Source organism: Lissotriton vulgaris, chromosome 3_1, assembly GCF_964263255.1.
Source record: "Lissotriton vulgaris chromosome 3_1, aLisVul1.2, whole genome shotgun sequence".
In the NCBI taxonomy this organism is placed as follows: domain Eukaryota; kingdom Metazoa; phylum Chordata; class Amphibia; order Caudata; family Salamandridae; genus Lissotriton; species Lissotriton vulgaris.
The window spans coordinates 2,052,351,975-2,052,374,574 of NC_141689.1; the positions used below are offsets into that span (position 1 = coordinate 2,052,351,975).

Here is a 22,600-nt window from a genome sequence, read left to right on the forward strand (position 1 = left end):
GTCAAACATTTAATAAGTGTCCAAACTAGTCTTAACAACATGCCAAGAAATTCTCTAAAAGGTTTCAGCCCATACGAACTATTGTTCGGAATTAGAATGAACGTTCAGGACCTCGATAGTCAGATGTCAGTGGTACAAGAAGAAACAAAGCAGTTTGAAGTAAAAGACCGTTTGGCTGTTTTACAGGAACTGAATGAAACAAGAAAATCATTAAGCAACATAAAGTTAAAGCAACAGCCAAGTACCACTGACGAGGCACCACCCGCAACAGCCCCAGCAAGGCCTGTCTGGATTCCAAAGATTGGGGATCTAGTCAGAGAAAAGATCGCGGTGAAGAAGGAATTTGGGCCTTCTTACAGAAAAGCAGTACCTGTCTTAGCAGTCACCGGAACAAGATCAGTTGTGCTACCGCCCCTTGCTGGTAAAAAGGAGAACAGAGTCGTGTCTATCGATCTGGTAAAACCACAAGCATGTGGCCTATAATCAACAGTAGGCCCAGTGGACTCCCAAGAAACAACAGAATACCCAAACTTGCAACAATCCAAGAGGTTCAAACTGAAAGACTAATCACATTCGATCAGCCTGCAGTGCACAATGAAGGACTATGCAATAATGCCATGGAACTCGTGCCTCTTGAAACACAGATTGAAACAGTTCGTCAAGAAACACCACCAGTCTACAATGATGTGGCATCAGAAAGTGCTACCGAGAGACAGATTGAAAGAACAATCCCATCAATTGACAGAACTGCCTCTGGTTATTTCAACAACTTCGACAACTTCTCTGAAGATTTAAATGACCCCGAAGTGATGCCAGAAACAAAAAAGTCTTTTAAAGAAAAAGCAACGGAACTCTTTCATCAACTGAAGGAAATCTACCTCATTTCCCCTTGGCTAGAGTTCTGGTTCGGTCTAGGTGTATTTTTCCTCCTGCTTTGGCTCATCATGGTATTGTGTTTGGGAAAATTCATTGAAGGAAAATATATTACAATGGACACAGCAAGCCAGAACATCAACCTAGTCCTGAAACCACACAGATCATCCCACGTGAAGAAAAGAGAACTGTCAACAGTAAATGTCACAGCAATTCCAATACCTGGTGGGGTAGTATGGGAGAAAACAGACTATGAGATCTATGGTCCGGTCGAAATCCTGAAGTATCCTCATCAACTAAAGGTTTCCTTAAGTGACTTTGTGACACCAAGTACATTCTCTGATGATTGGGACTTTAACAGTATTAATGACATGATGTCTGATTTAGTGATGTCAGCTAGATTCACAGATCATGATTATTTACAAGGTTCATCTAGTTATGAGCAGTTATTCTGTTATACCCACTATGGGGATCACTACTTGCATAAATCTGCACAGCCTAGAAATGTTTTTATGTATAATCAATGGGAACATTGTGCTACACCACCTAAAAGCAGTTCTAAAGCATTTTTTGAGAAATTCAAATACTTCTCAGGGTTTAACACCAGTGATGCAGAAACGTTTTATTATAAACTGTTAGATAAAACAGGAATGAAAACAATGCTGACAAATTCTAAATTGATATATTCAGAAGCATTTTATGACAAAATGATGACATTTGGTTTTGATTATTGGAAAAATAATATTGAAACGAAAACAATTTGGGGTACAAAAGATTGGCAGGTGCAAGGCATAGAAGCACTATTTAGAACCTGCATGATACCAGAACAAATGTTATTTTTAAATGACACTGTACACCAAACATCTTGTCTTGGCCTAGCTAAGAACAAGGACCTTAAAACACCGTCTATTCCAAAGCCAATACCTGAAAATGCAACAGCTGATATTGAATTAGACGTGTCACAAATTTTACATCTCAACAGAACACATCCTGATTGGAAAAAGTGGTTAATCTGGCCTACAGACACAAATAGCTGTCAAGATAGGTTCCTGAATAAAACACAGGGGTTAAAAATGACCAGATTAGACCCTAGATATTCCCAGAGACAACATCCAGGGATTATAACAACATACAGTGTAGGGAAACTCTGCCTAGAATGGCTAACTACATCCACACTGGCTGAAATTAAGCAACACTTATCTTTATTAAAAGATGGTGCTGATTTGCGCGACTTCATTCTTGGACCACGCAAACAGCGTCAAAAGCGTTTCATAGCGACCAGCATCTATGCTGCTTACAACGAGGCTTGGAAAGTGAAGCAGATTGAAACTGCTGAAAAAATACGAGAAATTGATCGTATTAATTTGGAGAAATCACTTTCTGTGGTAGACAATGGGTTAATGACTCTGTCTTCCAGAATATATTCTTTGGACAATATTGTATCCTCTGCCTTTGATGTGATAGACAGAGATTTGCTAATGTTACAACATGGCCAGTCTCAATTACGCTCTATTATAGAATTAGGCTGGACGCTGCAAAATCTTCGTTCAGGCTATGTGCCTTGGCGTTTAATCAACACAACGTCCTTATTTTCCATTTTTAACCTTACTGATAAACAGATCAGTTTGGCACAGAAAGGAGCAGACTATACAATCTTGAGCATCGAGAAACTCGAGAGATTACCATTGACAATGTCAGAGAGTCCTGTCATTGAATGGATAATACACGGAATTATCACAATTCCGATAACAACTTTCCGATTTCATAAATGCCTTGAGTACATACCTGCTGGCCAATATGAACAATTGGGTAAGGGATATGTAAAATCCGAATGGAAATTACCATACACTCATTCTTGCTATAGTGACAGCGACAAAAATGTATTTCTTAGTGGTGACAACTGTAAACACTCACTAAGCGGTATACTTTTGTGTCAGGGTATTAATTTACACGGAGCATGTGATGGAAATTCAAACAACCTTTCATGTCACCAGCTAGTCACACCTGCAACTCAGATAGAGCCCTTCTTTATGCAACTCGCAAACGGGAGTTACATTCTTAGAACGGATCACAGGTGCTGTGGCCTCGCGCCAGGGAAAAGTTATCTAGTACAAGTAACGTCCATGGTCAAATGTTGTATGCAAGCATTGTTTCCAAGCGGGCCTCCAGACATAGTGACTCCCCTCTGGCCTCGTCTGAATCTCTATTCTATACGAATTGATACATTAAGCAAAATGAAATCTGTGCTTTTACAGACAACAGTGCCTATAACGTCATCTAAAGAGACGTATGATCTTCTAGTCGCAAGGACGGCTACTGAAGTCCATGACCTTTTATCAACAAATTGCCCCGTGCATTTCGTAGAAATGTTCAGCCAACTCCTTAACATGTCTAGTGCAACAAGCATCCCAGGCATATTTAAGACAGTCTTTACGGGACTGCTAACACCCTTCCAGGCAATTTTGGGAATCTTTCCTAATTTTGTGCACTCCATCTTTGGTGGTATACCACTATTTTTGGGACTCATCGCAGGGATTCTATTTTTGACCATCCTGCTACGTTATGGCAAGCCTCGGCTCAGACATAGCTCCCATGGGAATGGAAGAGACAATCCTAGCAATGCGCTACAGGGACAGGATAACTAACGTCCTCGGATTGGCCAGGCTGAGAGATCTAAACATGACCTGGTTCCTTTCATTCAGACCGATATGGCAAAATTGCATTTTACCTGTGCTACGGTGTATGCTTTGCGGCGATGAATGCGTGTTGGACATCTGTCTTTCACTTCCATCAGCAGTACCAATGGACGTCGATACTTTGCTCAGTCCAATAACGGCTCACGCATTGTGTTGTCCCCAGCGGCTACCAATCCTGATGACGGCATTCGTGGAGACTCCTGTACTACAGCCAAGTGGTAACAGTGGAGCGAGTGACAAAAGCAACATCATCCAGGTACAACGTTCTGTGAGCATTGCTGGTCCTGCCTTCGATGACAGCAATCATTCTCACACCTGCCAAGTTACAGTGCTATCTAATTTGGTTGAACTATCACCTGATTTTGTAGACCAATTCTTTGCGAGCCTGTCTGATACGATGTTCTCAACCATAGAGAAACAATAACTTTTGAGAAGCTTTCCGACACACAGCGTTCCCATGAACTCTGAATTCGGCCTTCAGTTTTGATCAACAAAAACTGCCAAGTGCTTTGGAAATATATTTTTCTTTGAATTGGACAATTTTAAAAAAAATATTGACCCTCTCTTTTTGGCACGAACAATTCTTTGCTTAACGTAAAAACTATTCTTAGAGAACAGAAGCTTCACACTTCTATTTCTAAACACATCTAGAGACATAACAACATAACACCAGCCTCTAGCACACATGTTATTACAATGCATTTTTATGTGATGATTTATCTCGCATTTCTTCTGTCAGAGATACTTCATGTGTAATTCCTTTTGCATAATCGTTCATTGATTTCATATGCAATACCTTTTGAATGATTACTATGCTTTAAAAAACATACAGTACCTAAATTCCATGTATTACAAGTACGCCTATTTCGAATGCATTTATGTATTTTGGGGTGGGCAATGTTACACATACACCTAATTGCTTTAGTTTTAGTAATTTTGATGGACATGTAAACGTGGAGTGGGTGTTGCGTGCTTATCTAGGTTCCTGATCGATACTGTGACCTTATGCCCCTATTCGGCTATAAAGCCCTTTATTCCCTATATTGGCATAACCGTTCAAGTACGATTTTCTGAAAAGTCATCTCTGGCCTCACACGAACAGAGCCACATTCCAGCATGACTCTCTGCTACTTCCTTTGCGACCAATTAGTGCAATGACAGAGCAGCAGTCACTATCTGATATTCCTAGATAACACTCCGAGTTCTTCAACAAGATAAAAACTTAGCAAACCTGGAAATCCCCGCTTGCTATGTTTTGATTAGTAATGGAACTCTAATGAGCAACTGATAACTGTCACTTCCTAGTGACATCTTTAATTGACGTCTTATGTCCAGCAAACTTGCGTCAAACCCGGCACCTGTCAGGTATAAATATTACCAACGTTGCCTTAAGCAATGAGCGAACATGTTGCTGATGCCAGCTGCCTGCATGACCCCGTGTTGGTAAAAACTAGCACTCTGTCGCTGCAGCCTGCTATCCTGTGGTGGTGAAGCTGCTGATTACCATTATCGCCGCTAAAGCGCGACCTATGGTGCAGTACGCTTGAGGAGCCGTGCAGCCGTCCTCTGCGAAGACATCCAGCCCAGCTGCCCGCGGACGCTGTCACCCCTCCTTCCTCGACGCGCTGAAGAGAGAAGCCGCTGCATTTCTCGTGCAGAGAAATCCAGTCCCGGCGCTTCCGGTTTACCCTCGCGGGTGACTGGGATATCGAGAGAGACCCCTGAAGGAGATACCAATCCTCCATCATTCTATTCAGAGGTATGGTGTTGACTAAAACCCTTAGACGAGAATTCTTGAAACAAACCTTGGCAAAACCAACTTAACTTAAGCTACTTACTTACTCCCCTTCTCACGTGTTAGGCTTAGGTCAGGCACACTGGGGTAGGCTTAGTTAGAAGCACCAGTTGAGTATGTTAGCCTAATGTATATATGACTGTATATATGTTTTATTACTTTTAAACCATTGTATGGCTAAGAAACCATATCAATGCTTTTACAGTTCTATTTCGCAATACTTATCTTACTGTACGTACTTTTTATAATAACAGTTATTGCAATTGTGGCAATACATTTCTCTTGTATGAGAAGAAAGACTGTTCAATAAATGTTAACCCTTTATTGATAAACGCCCGTCTCTCTATTCTCTACATACTGTGAAAGTAAACTGCACTAGACTGACTGAGTGAAATCTATGTCTATTGTTTCACACGACCCTAGAGATCGACTCTTGATCTGAGGAGCAAAGTTGTCATGTTGCACGGTTGTTGGAAAGCTGAATCCCTTCTTGTCTAGTTTAGCATAGTCAGTGGAGGCCTGGAATATCCGCAGTTCCACGTCGATACTACTGTTTATGTTATTCCAATGCGCAGGGCCTAGTGGGAAACTAGGAACTACACTACATAGGTAGAGGTCGGAGAGGTCTGGAAGTCCGGGTCTCGTCAGGCTCTGAAGTCTGGATCCACCAGGGAAATACGACTAAGTGAACCGCTGGAACGCTTAAAGGTGCCTGCTTGTGCAGGGTTGTCACTCTTTGGCCACAAGGGAGATTTCTTCAGTCTTCTGTGGAGCAGAACGTCGAAGTCCAGAGTTTCTTCTTGTAGTTTCAAATCAGGATTAATCTAATTTGGAATGGGACCAGCTCCTACCTTTATTATCCTAAAGGAGGCTGTACTATGACTAGGTCCCTCCTATGGGTGAGACCAGGAAGGGGGATGGTTACACCCCCTATCCTTTGCCCGGTTTCGTGCCAGAGCTGGGGCTGGAGTGCCCCAGCAACTGGTTTGAACCAGGGTATGCACAGGGACACCTTGTGTGCCCCAGGCATGTCTCATTCCTTTCAGCCTGTCCTACCTCAATACACAAGAACCTGTCTGGGGTGGTGCTAGCACCTCCCAAGGCAGGAAACCCTTTGTCCAAGCCTCCCTTGCTGGAAGGACTCCCAGCAGCAGGAGGTCAGACTTGTGTCTGTGGTGGCAGCATCCATTTTGTGATGCTGAGACTCGAGTTAACTTTAACCGGGGTTCACAGTTACATACATGACGTGTCCCTCTAAAAGGGTGGAATGCTACCCCCGTCGCCAGAATTGGAGAGGGGGTAGTATTCCAATTCGTATGACACCTTACTCGACATGTTTTGATAATGCTATGCCAAAGTTAGCAATAACCGCGAGGATTATAATGCAGTTAAGAGTATATGGTATAGCGTTATCATGGAAACAGCTAAAGGACTTGGTTCCGAAAGCTGCAGACAGGATCAGCTCATGCTAAAGCACCATCTGACATAATTCCAAGCACTCTGCCTCCAGGATTGTTAAGGCCTGCCATAGGAGTGACTTATAGGAGTATATGTGTCCATTTTAGGGTTAGATTTAGGTATACTACATCTAAAGCAAAGGGTGATTACACCACCTTGCCCCAGCTGTGTTATCAGCCAGTTGTGTCTGTTTAGATGGCCAGCCAGGGGTGGCATAATACATGCTGCAGCCCCTGGTAGGCCTTGGGTGCACTTATGCCCTGGGTACCTATGGTACACTGTACAAGGACTTACAAGAGTGACCGAATACCAATTGGTAAATGCACCTAAAGTACATGGATGTCAATTTAGAGAGAGAACAGCTAGGCTGTGGGTCTGATTAGCAGGCCCACAGCCAGGGAAAGTCGTAAACCAGCGAAGCAAAAAGCAAAAATCTGGGGTGACAATAGGATTGCAGACCCTACTCTCCTACAGCAGTCCCCACAGTTCTCGAAACCAGGCATCCCTACGACACCAGGAGTCGATCGACTCGAAAACTTGAGGTAAAAGGACTGAAAAAGCAAGTCAAAAATTGACTGGGGGTACTTGCTCTTCCTGGATCTGCGCTTGCTGGCACGGAAAAAGAAAGAACTGACGTCAGGGGGTGCGCGTCTAAGTAGCTCCGAGGACGTCATCACGGCACCAACGACGCACACTGAGCTACACGACGACGCCTACCGAAGCACAGGGGTACTGCTAACGAAAAAAACTTTCCGGATCCAGTCTCACGCCTGGGGATAATTCTAAGGTAAGGAATCTATCACTCCGTGTTTCTTTAACATTTTTAAAGTCACTTCAATATTGGGACTCCCAGACAACGAAAAAAAGCGATGTACTCAATAGTGGTGAAGAGCACCTCACTTTTGAGTTACTTCTCCTAAGACAAGTTGACTTGATGTTCCGAAAACTGTAGGAAAATGAACATGCAGAGAAACAAATAAAACCAGTTTTATTATGGGACCTTCTATTGAACATGGAAGAACTTAAACAACTTATGAATCAATTAGTGTTGAAAAGTCCATGCAAAAAACAAAGAAAAACAATGACAGTGAAATATGCTACATTTAATATATTTTAGAACAATGCCATAGGTATATGGATCGTAGTAATTTGTGCATACCTTCAGAAAAGGAATAACTTCTTTCATAATTGCTTTAATTTGCCGGTCAAGCTGCTGAGTATCAATACGAGGACAAGGGACTGAAAGAGTTTCTTCCACAATATGTGGTTTAGAGTGATCTTCACCACTAGAACTTGGAGCTTTAAAAAACAAAAAGAAATATAAAAAGACATTCTCAGCCATTATTCAAAGTCTTCAAACTGTTAAAACTCAACCAAAAACTTTAAAAATACACAATGAAACAAACTAGCTTTGTTCTAAGTTATAAAGAGCATGCTGGACTAAACATAAAAGTAAACAAAACAAGCATTGGAAATGCAATATGTCTCGCACCATTAGAGTTAGTGCTTTTAGAATTGTTTATGGTTTTTTTTTGTAAATGTTTAGCATTTTTGTTTCCTGTAGCCAATGCTAAAGAATTACAAATAAAAAAAGCCATAAACATTTCTTAAAGCTCTAACTGAAATGGTCTGAGACCTATTGCACTGTGTGAGGGTGAGGGGTTGAAGGTGAGTGAGGGTGAGGGTGGGTGAGGGTGAGTGAGGGTGAGGGGTTGAGGGTGAGGGGTTGAGGGTGAGTGAGGGTGAGTGAGGGTGAGGGGTTGAGGGTGAGTGAGAGTGAGGGTGAGGGTGAGTGAGGGTGAGGGGTTGAGGTTGAGGGTGAGGGGTTGAGGTTGAGGGTGAGGTGTTGAGGGTGAGTGAGGGTGAGGGAGGTGTTGAGGATGAATGAGGGTGAGGGTGAGTTAGGGTGAGGAGTTGAGGGTGAGGTGTTGAGGGTGAGTGAGGGTGAAGGGTTGAGGGTGAGTGAGGGTGAGGTGTTGAGGGTGAGTGAGGGTGAGGGTGGGTGAGCGTTAGTGAGTGAGGGTGAGTGAGTTGTTGAGGGTGAGGGGTTGAGGGTGAGTGAGGTTGAGGGTGAGTGAGGGTGAGGTGTTGAGGGTGAGTGAGGGTGAGCATTAGAAAAGTTGGAGCTATTGGTTTTGTAAATGACAAATCTTTTATTTATTTGTTGGTTTTTAAAATAGCTAAATTGATAGCTTTGTTATTTACAACGTCAATAGTTTTAACTTTTGCGAATGTGACACGTATAGCATTTGGAATGCAATATGTTTTGTATTTACGTTACTTAGATTGCAGTTCTGGTCGTTAGGCCACATCTCTAGAGAGCAGGAGAGTGCAGCAGAGGAGAGACGCACAGCAATGCAATAGGTCTGGCATTAGGACATTTTGAGTTATTGGTATTGTAAGGGACATTTTTTTGATTTATGGGTTTTGTTTTGAAAGTAGCGAAATTAATAGATTTGTTATTCACAATGCCAATAGTTTCATGTTTCGCAAATTTGACACCTATTGTAACACAATATGTGTTGTAGCACTGAGTGGTGTGAGGGTGAGGGGTGTGATCTAACTATGGCATATTAGAGGGGATGAAACGAGAACAAAGGCAGAGAGGAAAGGAGAAATACAGAGGGAGTGAAAGAGTGTATAAGGAAACGAGACCGGCGCAGACATCAGAGAATAATAAAAGACACAGAGGAAGAGAAAGGAAGGAAACAAGGTGAACAAGCAGTGTAACAAGAGGCTTCCTTTCAATTTGGGTGGGGGGAGCGTAGGGGGAGGGGCAAGGGAGCGAGCGAGTGTGAGGGAACGAGGGGCGAGCGCTGTGAGCGCTGGCTGCACAGGACAAAACGAGAATGAGCGGTGGGGTGGGGGGTGCAAGGGAAAGTAAATGCTCACACATAGAAACGAAAAGAAAATGCGCGGCGCTCATGAAAGAGCTCTGCGCCAAGCTAAATTATGTTAAAGTGTCTTCAAAGTTAACAAGACACACAGCTGCATCCATTTAGATAGGAGCAGCGATGGTGCAGGGAGAGAATAGGTGCAGGGCATGAAATGATCACAAAAGCCTACGGAGTCTTCCGGGATCCCAGGGGTTAATTACCATTGCAGCAGTGGCTTCAAAGCGGCTGATCACCGTGGCTGTTGCAGCTGAAGAGATGATCCCCGGGAGAAGCTGATGATGAAGGGGCAGTCTCCTTAACCTGGCAGCGGGGAAGGGGGGTGCGTTAACCAGGCAGCCTGTTTTAAGTGGTGGAAGTGAGAGCACCCTACGGACAAATGCATTGTCCAAACTGCAAGGGAAGCTGAAGAGACTGGACCGGGTCGCAGATGAACTCCTTAACCTGGCAGCAGGGGTGGGAGAGGAGTACCATAGGTAGCCTGTGTGTGGTGGTGGGATGGAGAGCACCCTTCGGGGAGATGGGCCTTTTAAGTTGAAAGCACGGCGCTCGTAAAATGGGCGCCGCGCTGAATAGTGTGAAGGTCACCGCAGTGAACGAAATATTACTTATGCAAAGTGTCAGCGCTATCATCGGTTGATAATGTGGGGGTGGTGGGGGAGGGTGTCTACATGGAATATCGCGACATGGCAGGCAGGGGAGGGGGCGGAGCGGGGGTGTGGGAGGAGTGTGCAATTATTTAAATGTCCGATATAATTGCAGTATGTTTTAAGCGACCCATTGCACACGTAATACAAAGTCACAGAGACAACCGTACATATAAATTCACGCAGACACACGCAGAAATGGTGTGCGGATATTTGTGTCTATATTTGTGTCTAGTCTACTACTGCAGACTAGTGTCGGTTTCATGAGTGCAGCCCCATACTTCATGTGCATGCACACATATGTGCTGTGCGCCTGGCCACATGCCACCGAAGTTATTAGCTTAACCCACGACAACGGCGTGCACTTGTGCAGTCCCAGAAAGATATTTCCAGTTACGTTTGGATGTATCACTCGGAAACAAGATTTGCAGTGTTTACGATTTGGAATTGAGTTGTGGAGTGGAGAGCGGGCGGGCAGAGAGAGTGAGGGGGCGGAGCGGGGGTGTGGGAGGAGTGCGGCTGGCTGCCTGATAGAGTGGAGAGCGGGCGGGCAGAGAGAGTGAGGGGGCGGAGCGGGGGTGTGGGAGGAGTGCGGGAACAGACGGGAGGAGAGTAGGAGGAGGAGTAGGGGAGGCACGGCCTAGCGGCCGTGCAATCAAGAAGTGAGGGGGCGGGAGAGTAGGCAAGGCAGGCGGCTGGGGCCATGTGCACGCGCTTTTAAGCTCAATGCGCATGCGCATTGAGCTTAAAAGTCACGGGCACTGCAAGGAATCGCCACGATTCCTTGCAAGTTGGATAAAGAGTCGATGAGCCCCCATAGTCTTGCTTGCTCGATGCGCATGCGCATCGACAGGCGAGACCTAAAAAGCATACATATTTGCTAAAATAAATCAGAAATGAAAAGGTACTATAAGTAACACTGCATTCTAGTTCGACCAAGATTTTTATATTCAGATACGAATATTCCAGGAAAGACTACCAAACTGAGGTGAAGAATTGTGCTGTCAAATATACTTCCTTACAATTTGTAAGCCAAGTCTTTTTTTGCACATCATCAAAGTACAAAAAATCTGCTACAAGCAAAATGAGTAGGAAACTCAATATCAATGTTATTAGTTTAGCCTAAAACATGAATAAATCAAGAAAAAATTGTTTATGCATTTCGAAAACAGTGTAGATACTGTTAAAATGCACCATTCATTTTAATTATTTTGGGGTAAAAATGGCAAACATGCTTTCAACATTTTTGCAGCAGTTCAGTGAAGATGTAAAATATATCTGAACAAATACAATGTTTTTGATGTATACTTTCATTTTGCTTGAAACACATGTAGGAAGCTGGCTCTGTATATACTATACCAAAGTAAGGTATAGTGTGCACCAAGTCCAGGGAGTTCCCAGAGGTATAGCTGAGGGTATATTAGGTAAGTACCCACAGCTCTCTTTGTGGTAGTGTGGGTGAGCAGTACGTCTTATCCAGGAGGGTGTAATAAGCATTTATTGTATTAACTCAATCAAGGACTGATTATACAGAATCCAGACCAATTAGGTAAGTATAAAAAAGGTATACTTAAGTTTCATTTTAGAACCAAGTATAACTTGGCAAAGGTAAGTAAAGCACAAGTTAATTACCTTCAGTAACGATATATCTGTAAGAAACAGTAGTTCGTGTTAGATTCCTTACCTTAGAATATCCCCAGGCGTCGGACTGGATCTAGAAAGTTTTCCGCAGTAGTACCCCTGCGTGTCGGTAGGCATCGCCTGGGGCTCCGCGTCCGTCGTCGGTGCCGGGATGACGTCGAAGTACTTAGACGCCGCCCTCGCGTGCTGACGTCAGTTCTTATACACAGCTTTTCCGCACCAGAAACGCAGAGCCAACACTGGTGCCATGAAACTAGGGCCCTCAAAGGGAAGAACCTTAACCCTAGATATCGGTTCGCAGAACGGGGAGGATGGGTAGGGCGGTAAGGAACCTAAAACTAACACTAACTACTGTTTATATATCGTTACCGAAGGTAAGTAACTTGTGCATCTGAACGAAACAGGTTAGTGTTAGATTCCTTACCTTAGAATAGATACCTCAGAAATATCAGCCCCGGTGGTGGGTCTGCGAACCAAGATCACACCAGAAAGTCCTGGAGAACAGAAAAAGCCATCTCTCCGGACTTGGCTGTCCAGGCAGTAGTGTCTAGCGAACGTGTGCAGCGAGGCCCATGTAGCTGCCTGACAGATGTCCTGCAAGGGGACTCCCCGACCCAGGGCAGTAGTAGCCGGCGTTGCCGGAGTGGAATGGGCATGCAACCCCAAAGGAGGCTCCTTTTTAGCCAGTGAATAACAAACCTTTATGCACAAAACGACCCATCAAGAAATGGTTTGTTTGTGCACTGCCCGTCCCTTCTTAGCGCCCACGTAACCAACAAAGAGCTGGTCGTCCACCCAGAACTGGCGTGTGCGGTCCAGACAGAATGAGAGCGCAAGTTTTGGGTCCAGATGGTGGAGCCTCTCTTCCTCTTTCGAGGGATGCGGAGGCGGAAATAAGGTGTGCAAGGTGATGGACTGCCTGATGTGAAAGGCCGTAACCACCTTGGGCAGGAAAGAAGGATGCGTTCTTAAAACAACTTTGTCCGGATGGACAGAAAGAAAAGGAGGCTTAGAAGATAGAGCCTGGAGCTCACTCACTCTCCTGGCAGAGGTGATGGCAACCAGGAATGCAGTCTTAAGACTAAGAAGACGAAGAGGGCAATTGTGAAGTGGCTCGAAGGGAGCGCACATCAGATAGGTTAGAACAAGGTTCAAGTCCCACTGAGGCATCTCGAAAGGAACAGGAGGAAACATGTGAGTGATGCCCTTCCAGAATCAATTCACAACAGGGGACTTGAAAAGAGAAGGCTGATCAGGGAGCCTTAAGAAGGCTGAAATGGCAGAGAGGTAGCCTTTGATAGTGCCCAGAGCAGAGCCCTGCTGGACAAGAGAAAGAAATAAGAGGAGAACCTCTGAAAGGGGGGCAGAAAGGGGATCCACAGCCTTTGCTGTGCACCATGCCACAAATATGTTCCACCTGCAGGCGTATACCGATTTTGTGGAGGGACGCCTGGCTGCCAGAATGACATCACAGACTTCAGGAGGCAAGTCCCATGGCCTCAACTGTCCCCGCTCAATCTCCACACATGGAGGTGGAGACTGGACAGGTTCAGGTGCTGCTGCGACGGAAGGTCCTCCTGAAGGGGCAGACGAATCGGGGGATCGATTGACATGCTGAGTAGCCAGTACCAGTATCTTCGTGCCCTGTCCGGAGCCACAAGGAAGACTTGGGCCCGGTCGCGCCTGATCTTCTTCAGCACTCTGGGCAGAAGTGGTATAGGCGGAGAGGCGTGCAATTGGCCGGTACGAGGTGGAGCGTGGAGGCGGGGCCTGGGCATATATATGCACACCAAGCGGGAGCGCAGCGGACGCGTGCAGCGGGCGAGCCAGCGGCGTGCCGAAGGTGCGGACGCACGCAGCCGAAGATGCGCCAAAGGCAAGCCCGTCCGCACCCGAACAGGCCCAAGGGCCACGAACCCTGGCCAAATCACCATATATTCTTCTATGGCACTCGGATCACTAGAGCAACCGCTAACTTTGCTAGCGCCTGATGTCCTTGGTCGTATCTCAGCTTACGGTATTCTCCAAAACCAAGTGGGCCATCCTACTCTATCTTCTTCGACTCCACACCCTTCCCTTATTATTGGCCCCACCACAGCCAACTCAACCATTCTCCGGGTTCTGTACCTTAATACGCGTTCCCTGGTGAAGCACCAATTAGACATATTCATGTTGTTAACATCAGAAAAACCGGATGTACTACTAATCAATGAGTCCTGGCTTTCCCAGGATTCATCACATGATATTTTAGCGGCACTCCCTTCAGATTACTACATCCTGAATTTCAACCAGCCCCCAGGGAGGATAGGCGGGGGGTTGCTGCCATTATACACAAACGCCATAAGTTCATCAACATGACCTCTCTGGTACTGCCAGAAGTCGAGAATATTGTCATTAATCTAGACACTAACATAGGATCGCTGGCGCTTATCTACCGCCCCCCATAATCCATGCCCTCCTTCCCCCTCTCTCTTAATGAACAGATGGCGAATCTTATCATCAACCATGCTAGAGTCCAACTTATTGGGGACCTAAACTACTGGTTCAAGTATGCATGCGATGGGCCACAGGCGACAGAACTCTCTGAACCGCTCTCTAACTTAAACATGATCCAGCACCTATAACAGTTTTCCGAAGCACAAGCCAAATAACCTATAAATTGACAATACAAAAGAATATACAGATTGATCTCCCAATTATTGTGCTTGTCTTGTGTCTTTATTTCTTTTCACTTGATCAAAGTCTTCCACTCCCTTATGCCAACGCGTTTCGTCGTCACTGGGTAATACATAAAATCACTCAGTTGTATTTATCTATAGTAATAACATCATTCACCAAGACCAGACAAAGCACCCTCTATGTGCGCAAGGGGAGCACTCATATAAGTGTAACAGTATCAGATTGTATTACATACATTGTCTCTTAGATTTTCAACATTTTACATACATCAAGTTTTTATACCAACTTTGTTACGTTGATTGAACTTAAGAACCTTACGATACACCATGTGAGTAAGTGATTGTGCATATCGATTCATCAGTGCACTATTAATGCTAATAACCCCCGTGAACATTATCTACAATAGGAATCATAAAGAACAAACTGCACTGATGCACAAGTTACTTACCTTTAGTAACAATATATCAGTAAGAAACAGTAGTTAGTATTAGATTCCTTACCTTAAAATACCCCCAGGTGTCAGACTAGATATGGAAATTTTTGCGTAGCAGTACCCTTGCGCATCGGTAGGCGTCGTCTGCGGCTCCGCGTCAGTCGTCGTGGGCACCAAGATGACGTCGCCGGAATACTTAGACGCCGCCCTTGCGCACTGACGTCAGTTCTTATACATAGCTTTTTCCGTGCGAGAAATGCAAAGCTATGATAAAAAACCAACACTGGTGCCATGATAATAGGTATACAAAAAATGAGGGCGGATGATCCAATTGGATCAGAAGGGCAGAAGTACCACTCGAGGGGAGTACCACTCAAGGGGAGTGGAAGTTCCAGCCGCAGTCCGTGCCCTGCGAAAGTGTTTCTCAAAGAAGATGGACAAGGCTGTTCCTAGAAAGGGTGAGTGTGCTCGTCACAAGAAAGAGGGAATGTGGTGGTTGATGTGTGCAAGCCTACCACTGGGTATCCATTTTGTTGGATACAGTTGCCTCACACACCTTTGCAGGTGTCATGCTTCATCATAGGCAGTGCTCCTCGTCGGGTAGGCGGTGCAATCCCCGACGGGCACACCTCAAAGCGGAGATCTTTTAATCCAACTGCCTATGGGTGAAGCGCGGGTGTGGGGCTAGGAGGTTGTAGACAGGATGGTGTACTAAAATGGAGCGAAGGGTACCAGAGACAACTTTATTCGGGCGGTCCCTCGCTTCAATTAAAAGTGTGGCTAGTCTGGGCTTGCAGGAATTTAATTTTTTCTGGCTCTAGACTAGACTATAAGGTGTTAAAAAACGATCAACATGTTTCTCGCTATGGTACATTGACACACGATTCTTCAGGACCTATATGATAAAGTCTACAAACAATGTTGCCTATATCAGAATCATCTGTTCATTACCGGTTGTGGATTGTTGTACCTCTGTTGCACTGTTCCTTGCCTGGAGTGGGGAACAAAAGAGGCTGGTTATGGGCATATGCGGCATAGTGTCCTCAATATTAGTGACCAACAGCACACAACATGACATGCTAAAATGTGAATTTGTACTAGCATGTGTGAGAACAATGAGTGGAACGAGTGGCATGCTCATGTGGGATCCCACCCTTTCACTCAAAGCAAGCAGTGAAGACATAAGTGCACATAAGAAGAATATTTAAAAACAAATTAGCAGCATTCCGGTTGTTTCCAATAGGGTGGGAACCCCAACTCACCTAATGGTCAAGATTTATATGCCACATCAATTCCCGGCGGGTCGTACATCAGGGATGGGACCTCTGTGTATAAGGCTAGACATATGGGAGGTTAAAGGTAAAGAGTGCATGATAAGACCTGATATATTTCCCTCTGTGGTATGTCATAGCTTTTGTTTTGTGAGGTGGTCGGGTGAACAAGTAAAATTTCATTGTAATGGTTGGGGAGCCTGCTCCCCTTGTCCGAGTGTTCTCTCTCTTTAGGAGGTTGTCCCAAGACCTGTACCCAAGTGTGTTGTCCCTTTTATATCGGATAAATTCTAATCAGTGAGTCATCATGACCCAACGGGGTACCGATGTAGGCAGGGCCTCGGTAACTGATTACCCGGGTGTGTTAGAAAGTACCCCTTAGATCTACTGTGAACTTATAGCCTGAGTAAAGGGCAGCTACTCATAATTATTTGAGGCCCCCGTCTCCCTGTGTCAGCGCTTAGGTTTCATAAAGGATGGGAGACTGGGGAAGGGAACGGGGGAAATTTTGGGTGGGTGTGCGAGCGGTCGGGCTCGTGGTAACTAGGCGCGATGGGCGCCGTGTGTGGTCTTGTACAAATGTGGCCTCACTCACCTCAGATCTCCTGTATAGTTAGCAATCGTCCTACCCCTCTCCGCCGGGATCGGGTAGATGCGGATGAGCGCGTCCAGCCGCCATTATATTGTGTATTAGGCGTGGCCAAAGCGTGGAGGAGCAATGGGCTTGCATGTCACGCGATTATGGTAGAGCAATTTGGCGGCCATCTTCTAATTGTCAGGAGATGCTCATATGTGTTGGACCCATAAGTGTATAGTGTTGTTTGGTGTCATCTAAATGATGCCAAAACGTTGGGGATTTTTTGTTAGATGAATCCAACCCGAGTCGGATTATACTTGTCATAACAGTACAGTTCTTGATAAGCGCTTGATCTAATGTCGTATTAATGGCAACACTATTTAAGGGCAAAAGTCCTCTCCCTCCGGGGGGTTAGTAGGATAGAAATGCCAACTGGGGGTCTCGGTTGGTAGGGGGTGAGTTAAATCGGCTCCCGGTTTCATACAGATGATGCCGGTAGTGTTCAGGCAGATCACATGGTTAGGGCAGATCGAGTGGTGGTCATTTTGTAGTAGTTTAAAGCATGGTGATTGAGAACCAGGTGAATAGCAAAGGATGCTCAATTCACAGGTCCAAGTTGGGTTGTACTGTATTTAACCATTGTTTGTCTACTACCCTTCATAGTTTCTCTCTTGGGCAGTGTTTGTACGGGGGATGAGTGCGGAAGTGAAGATCTGTCAGTGTTTAAAGGGAACTCCAGGGAATATCTTCATATAAACCCCCTCTGTCTGTGGCCAATCGGTGTATCCACCGTTGCTCCTTTAAGAAGAGATTCTGCGTGGAACAATTGGGGCTGGCCTCCAGTATTAGCCACTTCAGTGAGTCAGCAGTGTGGTTATAGTCAATGAAGTGCCTACACATTTTGGTGTTACTCTTTTTGCAGCGAAAGTTGCTGCGGTGTTCAGTAATGCGTATTTTAATGGGACGTGAGGTCATTCCAACATATTGGAGTCCACACGGGCATATTAGTAGATCTATGCAGTGGGGTGTGTTGCAGTTAGTATGGCCCCTTAGTTCCCACTTAAAGGACTCTGTTAACTGTATTGTCTTATGTACAAAAGTGTATGGACATGCGCTGCAAGAACCACAAGGGTAGTGTCCTTTTGCCGGTGGTAGATGCCATAGGGTAGACTGGGAGGTTTTGTTCAGTGCTCTCGGTCTAGTCTTGATCAGAATGTCTTTAACATTTTTAGATCTCTTGAAAGCAAACCTGGGGACTTCGAAGGAGAGATCACCAGTATTCAAAATTTGGCAATGGCGTTTGATAATACTTTTAACTTTCGATGATACTGGCGTGAATGTAGTTTCGCAAGTAATGGGTTCATTTTCCTTAGGGGTTTTCACCCTGTGTTCCAGTAGGGCCTCTATGTGATTATTTTTGGCTCTTTTCTGGGCTATATCTCTGCATGGATATCCCCTCTCGGCTAGGTTCCTAGATAAGATAGCGGATTGGTTCCTGTACTCAGAGAGGCTACTGCAATTCCGCCTTACTCTTAGGAATTGCCCAAACGGCAGGTTAGTTCGTAGGGCTTTTGGGTGGTGGCTGGAGTAGTGGAGCAGGCTATTGCGGTCAGTAGGTTTCCTGAACATGGTGGTACTCAGTTGACCTTCCGTTAGCTTGATAGTTAAGTCCAGGAAAGGGATCTGTGTTTCAGAGACTGTCATAGTAAACGTGCTGCCCATCGAAGTGCCCTGTGTTTGATGGTAAAAGCTCCCCTTGAATTAGAAGTAATTCTCTGTTAGTGCTAGAGTAGCGCATTCCATTATGAATCCCGGCGGTGTATTTGACCCCCAGGCCTCGTTGTTGAGAATTTCTTCTATCACCCCTAGTGTTGCCCTCTGTGGGATGTTGGTATAGAGGGCCTCCACGTCCAGGGTGATGAGAAAATCGATCTGGCTACTTTCCTGGAAGGTGTCAAGGAGGCGTAGTACATCGGTTGTGTCCTGTATATAGGAGGGTATACGTTTGACCAAAGGTTGGAGGAAGTGGTCACAGAATTGCGAGAGAGGTTCAAGTATTGAGTCAATCCCCAAAACTATTGGGCGTCCGGGTACTGGGGTGATCCCTTTGTGGATCTTGGGGAGTACGTAGAAGTAAGGGACCCGGAGGTCCATCTTTACCAAGAACTCCGCTTCTTTTTTACTGATCCACTCCTCGCATTCTGCAACCTCGATCAGGCCTGCGATAGTGCATTTTAGGCGTTCGGTGGGGTCGGTGGGAATGGGAGTGTAATACCACCCGTCCCCCAGTTGTCTGAGGCCCTCTGTATCATAGTCTTTGGTATTCATGAGGACAGTAGCACCTCCCTTGTCAGCCTGTTTGATGGTGATGGCAGGGTCATTGGCTAGGGACTCTAGTATCTGCATTTCGTTTTTTGAGATGTTTCGATGGTTGTGCTGATTGTTCAAGGTCTTAATTTCTTTAAGTACAGCCTGTTCGTATGTTAGGATCTCATGAGGGACCATCCCGCTATGGGGGGTAAGAAATGCGTTACTTACCTGTAACTGCAGTTATCCAGTATTAGTGCCTTTCACAGATTCACATGCCTGAATCATTCCCCGTCGTCGAGACGGGAGCCTCCGGTATATAAAAAAGTAATGTCCTATAGACATACATAGAAAAGAATAGGCCTAAGGATCTCACCTTAGTGTCCTATCTACGTCCTTATGTAAAAAAGGACCAAAACAGAGTAGGCCCAAGGGTCCCACCTTGATAGCCTGTGTCCTTTTGTAAAAGGGCCAAAGTAAAGAGAACCAACCAATCAGCTACCACCTCCCTCTAGAACCTTCCTGTCAGGAGCCCAAGTCTCTCAGATTTTCATACGCACCAAGATAGTGAGGCATAAACTTGTTAGAGAGATAGGGGAGTCCTTCCAGGGGAGGCGGGAGGGTGCATGTGAATCTATGAAAGACAATAATACTGGATAACTGCAGTTACAGGTAAGTAACGCATTTCTTATCCAGTATTTGGGTGTCTTTCATAGATTCACATGCCTGAATCAGAGTAGCAAGCAATACATTATGCACATTTTTGATGGAACATCATATATGAGTCTGTAGATAATACATATCACGCGACTGCAAACCACCAAAATGCATTGTCATGTAAATATTAGGAAAAGAATGTGCATACCAGTAAAGGATGGAGGGATGTAGGAGGGCTCACCTCACTGGAATAGATGGCGAAGCACTGCTCTGCCCACTGCTGCATCCTTCATCAGCTCAGTATCCAAGCAGTAGTGCCTGGTGAAGGTGTGCGGGGACTTCCAGGTCGCCGCTCTGCAGATGTCCAATACCGGCACTCCAGCAAATAGCGCCGCAGACGTGGACATGGCTCTTGTCGAATGAGCTTTGACTCGTGCTTCTAAAGGCCGTCCGGCCTTGTCATGGCAAAAGGTGATCGCTGAAGAAATCCACCTTGAAATACTTTGTTTCGTCAGGGGCATGCCTTTCCGTGGTCTACTAAAGGCAATGAAGAGTTGAGATGATTTTCGGAAGTGTTGTGTCTTGTCGATGTAGAATTTGAGACATCTCTTCAGATCTAATGAATGCAGAGTTCTCTCGGCTGCAGTGGTTGGATTTAGAAAGAATTACCGGAGTACCACTGGTTCGTTGAGGTGGAAGTCCGAGGGGACTTTCGGAATAAACCGAGGGTTAGTTCGTAGAATGACCCTGTCCTCCCTGAACTGAATAAAAGGATCTTGGATTGACAGAGCCTGCAACTCACTGACCTTTCTGGCAGAGGTTAGAGCTAGGAGGAGGGCCGTTTTCCATGAGATGAATTTGATCTCCGCTTTATGGATGGGTTCGAAGGGGTGCTTCATTAATTGATGAAGGACCACGTTGAGTTGCCACGACGGAGGGATTGGTCTTGGTAAGGACCTGAATAGACCTTTAAGGAATTGTTTTATAAGTCTGTCCGCCCACAGGGATGGACTCTTAGAAGTCCTTGTGAATCTGGAGATCGCTGCTAGATGCACTTTGATGGATGCATGTGCAGGGCCCGATTGCGCTAGATGCAGTAAGTATGGTAGCAGCTGCTGTGGAGTGATGTGGAAGGGGTGCAGGTCTTCAGCCACACACCAAGAACAGAACCGCTTCCATTTTAGTGAGTAGGTTTTATTAGTGCTGTCCGCTCTAGCCTTTGCAAGGAGGTCTCTGCACTCCTGCGGGATGTTTAGGTGGCTGAATTCGCGGTATTCAGGAGCCAGGCTGACAACTTCAGAGGGCTCAGGTTCGGGTGGAGAACCTGCCCTTGGGACATTGTGAGTAGGGCTGGATGATGGTGAAGGCAAAGAGGTGGCCTGGCAGAGAGGCGATGAAGGTCCGTGAACCAGTGCTGCCTCGGCCAGGATGGAGCGATGAGGATCAGAGTGCAGGGCTCCGACTTCATCTTCCTGAGAACCCTGGGTATCAGTGGAAATGACGGAAAGGCGTACGCAAATACGTTGCGCCATGCGATGGAAAATGCCTTTCCGAGGGTTCCTGGTTGGTGATGCCTGCTTGCGAAGCTTGGGCATTTGGCGTTCTCTCTGGTGGCAAAAAGGTCTATTCGCGGGGTTCCCCACTCCGCGAAGATGTGTTCCAGCACCTTCGTGTCCAGCTCCCATTCGTGGGATAGGGACCTCTCTGCTCAGAGCGTCCGCCAAGACATTGTCCTTGCCCGGGACGTACTCCGCTTTCAGCGTTATTCCATGTTCCAGAAGCCAGTTCCAGACTCTTTGCGATTCTCGAGATAGTGAGAGCGATCGTGTCCCCCCCTGTTCGTTCAGGTAGTGCATCGTCGTGGTGTTATCTGTCCTGACGAGCACTGGGGAGTTTCGAATGCATGGTAGGAACGCTTGTAGAGCTAGGAAGACCGCTCTTAACTCCAGTAGATTGATGTGGAGTTTGGTTTCCTGTGTCGTCCACTTCCCGTTGATCTGGAGTTCTTGGAGGACCGCTCCCCAGACTTCTAGGGATGCGTCTGTTATTACGTGTGGTTCTGCTGGAAGCAGGAACGGTAGTCCCCGTGACAGGTGTTTAGACGATCTCCACCACTGTAAGTGGTTGACCATAGTTCAAGTGACACGTATGCGGTCCTCGAATGATCCCGCAGCTTGTGTCCATTGCTTCGTTAGTTCCTCCTGGAGAGGGTGCATTTTGAGGCGGCAGTGTGGAATGAGCATGATGCATGAGGACATCATGCCGAGGAGGGACTTGAAGGTGCGGACAGGTAGAGTCTTCTGTGATGCCACCGACGTGGCCAGGAAGATGAGTTTGGCCTTTCTCTCCTGAGAGGGGAAAGCTCTGACGCGTTCCGTGTCCAGAGTCACTCCAAGAAAAGTGATGACCTTGTTTGGTTCCAGTGCCGACTTCTCTCGGTTGAGGGTCAAACCTAGTCGGTGGAAGATATTCAGACAGGCGCTGGAGGATGTGGCTGCGGCGGTCGCAGATGGTGCTTCTACCAACCAGTCGTCTAGGTATGAGAAAACCTGGTGACCCTGTTGACGAAGGAAGGCTGCCACAGGGGAGAGGCATTTGGTAAATATCCGTGGGGCAGATTTGAGGCCAAACGGAAGGACACAAAATTGGTAGTGTTGTCCTGCTACAGCGAA

General features: G+C 45.9%; 1 protein-coding gene across 8 annotated transcripts in view; it reads right to left on the minus strand.

The window, feature by feature from the left end:
* PCM1 (pericentriolar material 1) overlaps positions 1–22,600 on the minus strand; it is a 1,333,387-nt gene that overhangs the window by 461,952 nt on the left and 848,835 nt on the right. For all 8 annotated transcript variants that reach the window (XM_086962572.1, XM_086962571.1, XM_086962570.1 and 5 more), the window contains one exon: positions 7,982–8,121. In XM_086962572.1, the coding sequence (XP_086818698.1) occupies positions 7,982–8,121 (140 nt within the window). The remainder of the gene's footprint in view (positions 1–7,981; positions 8,122–22,600) is intronic.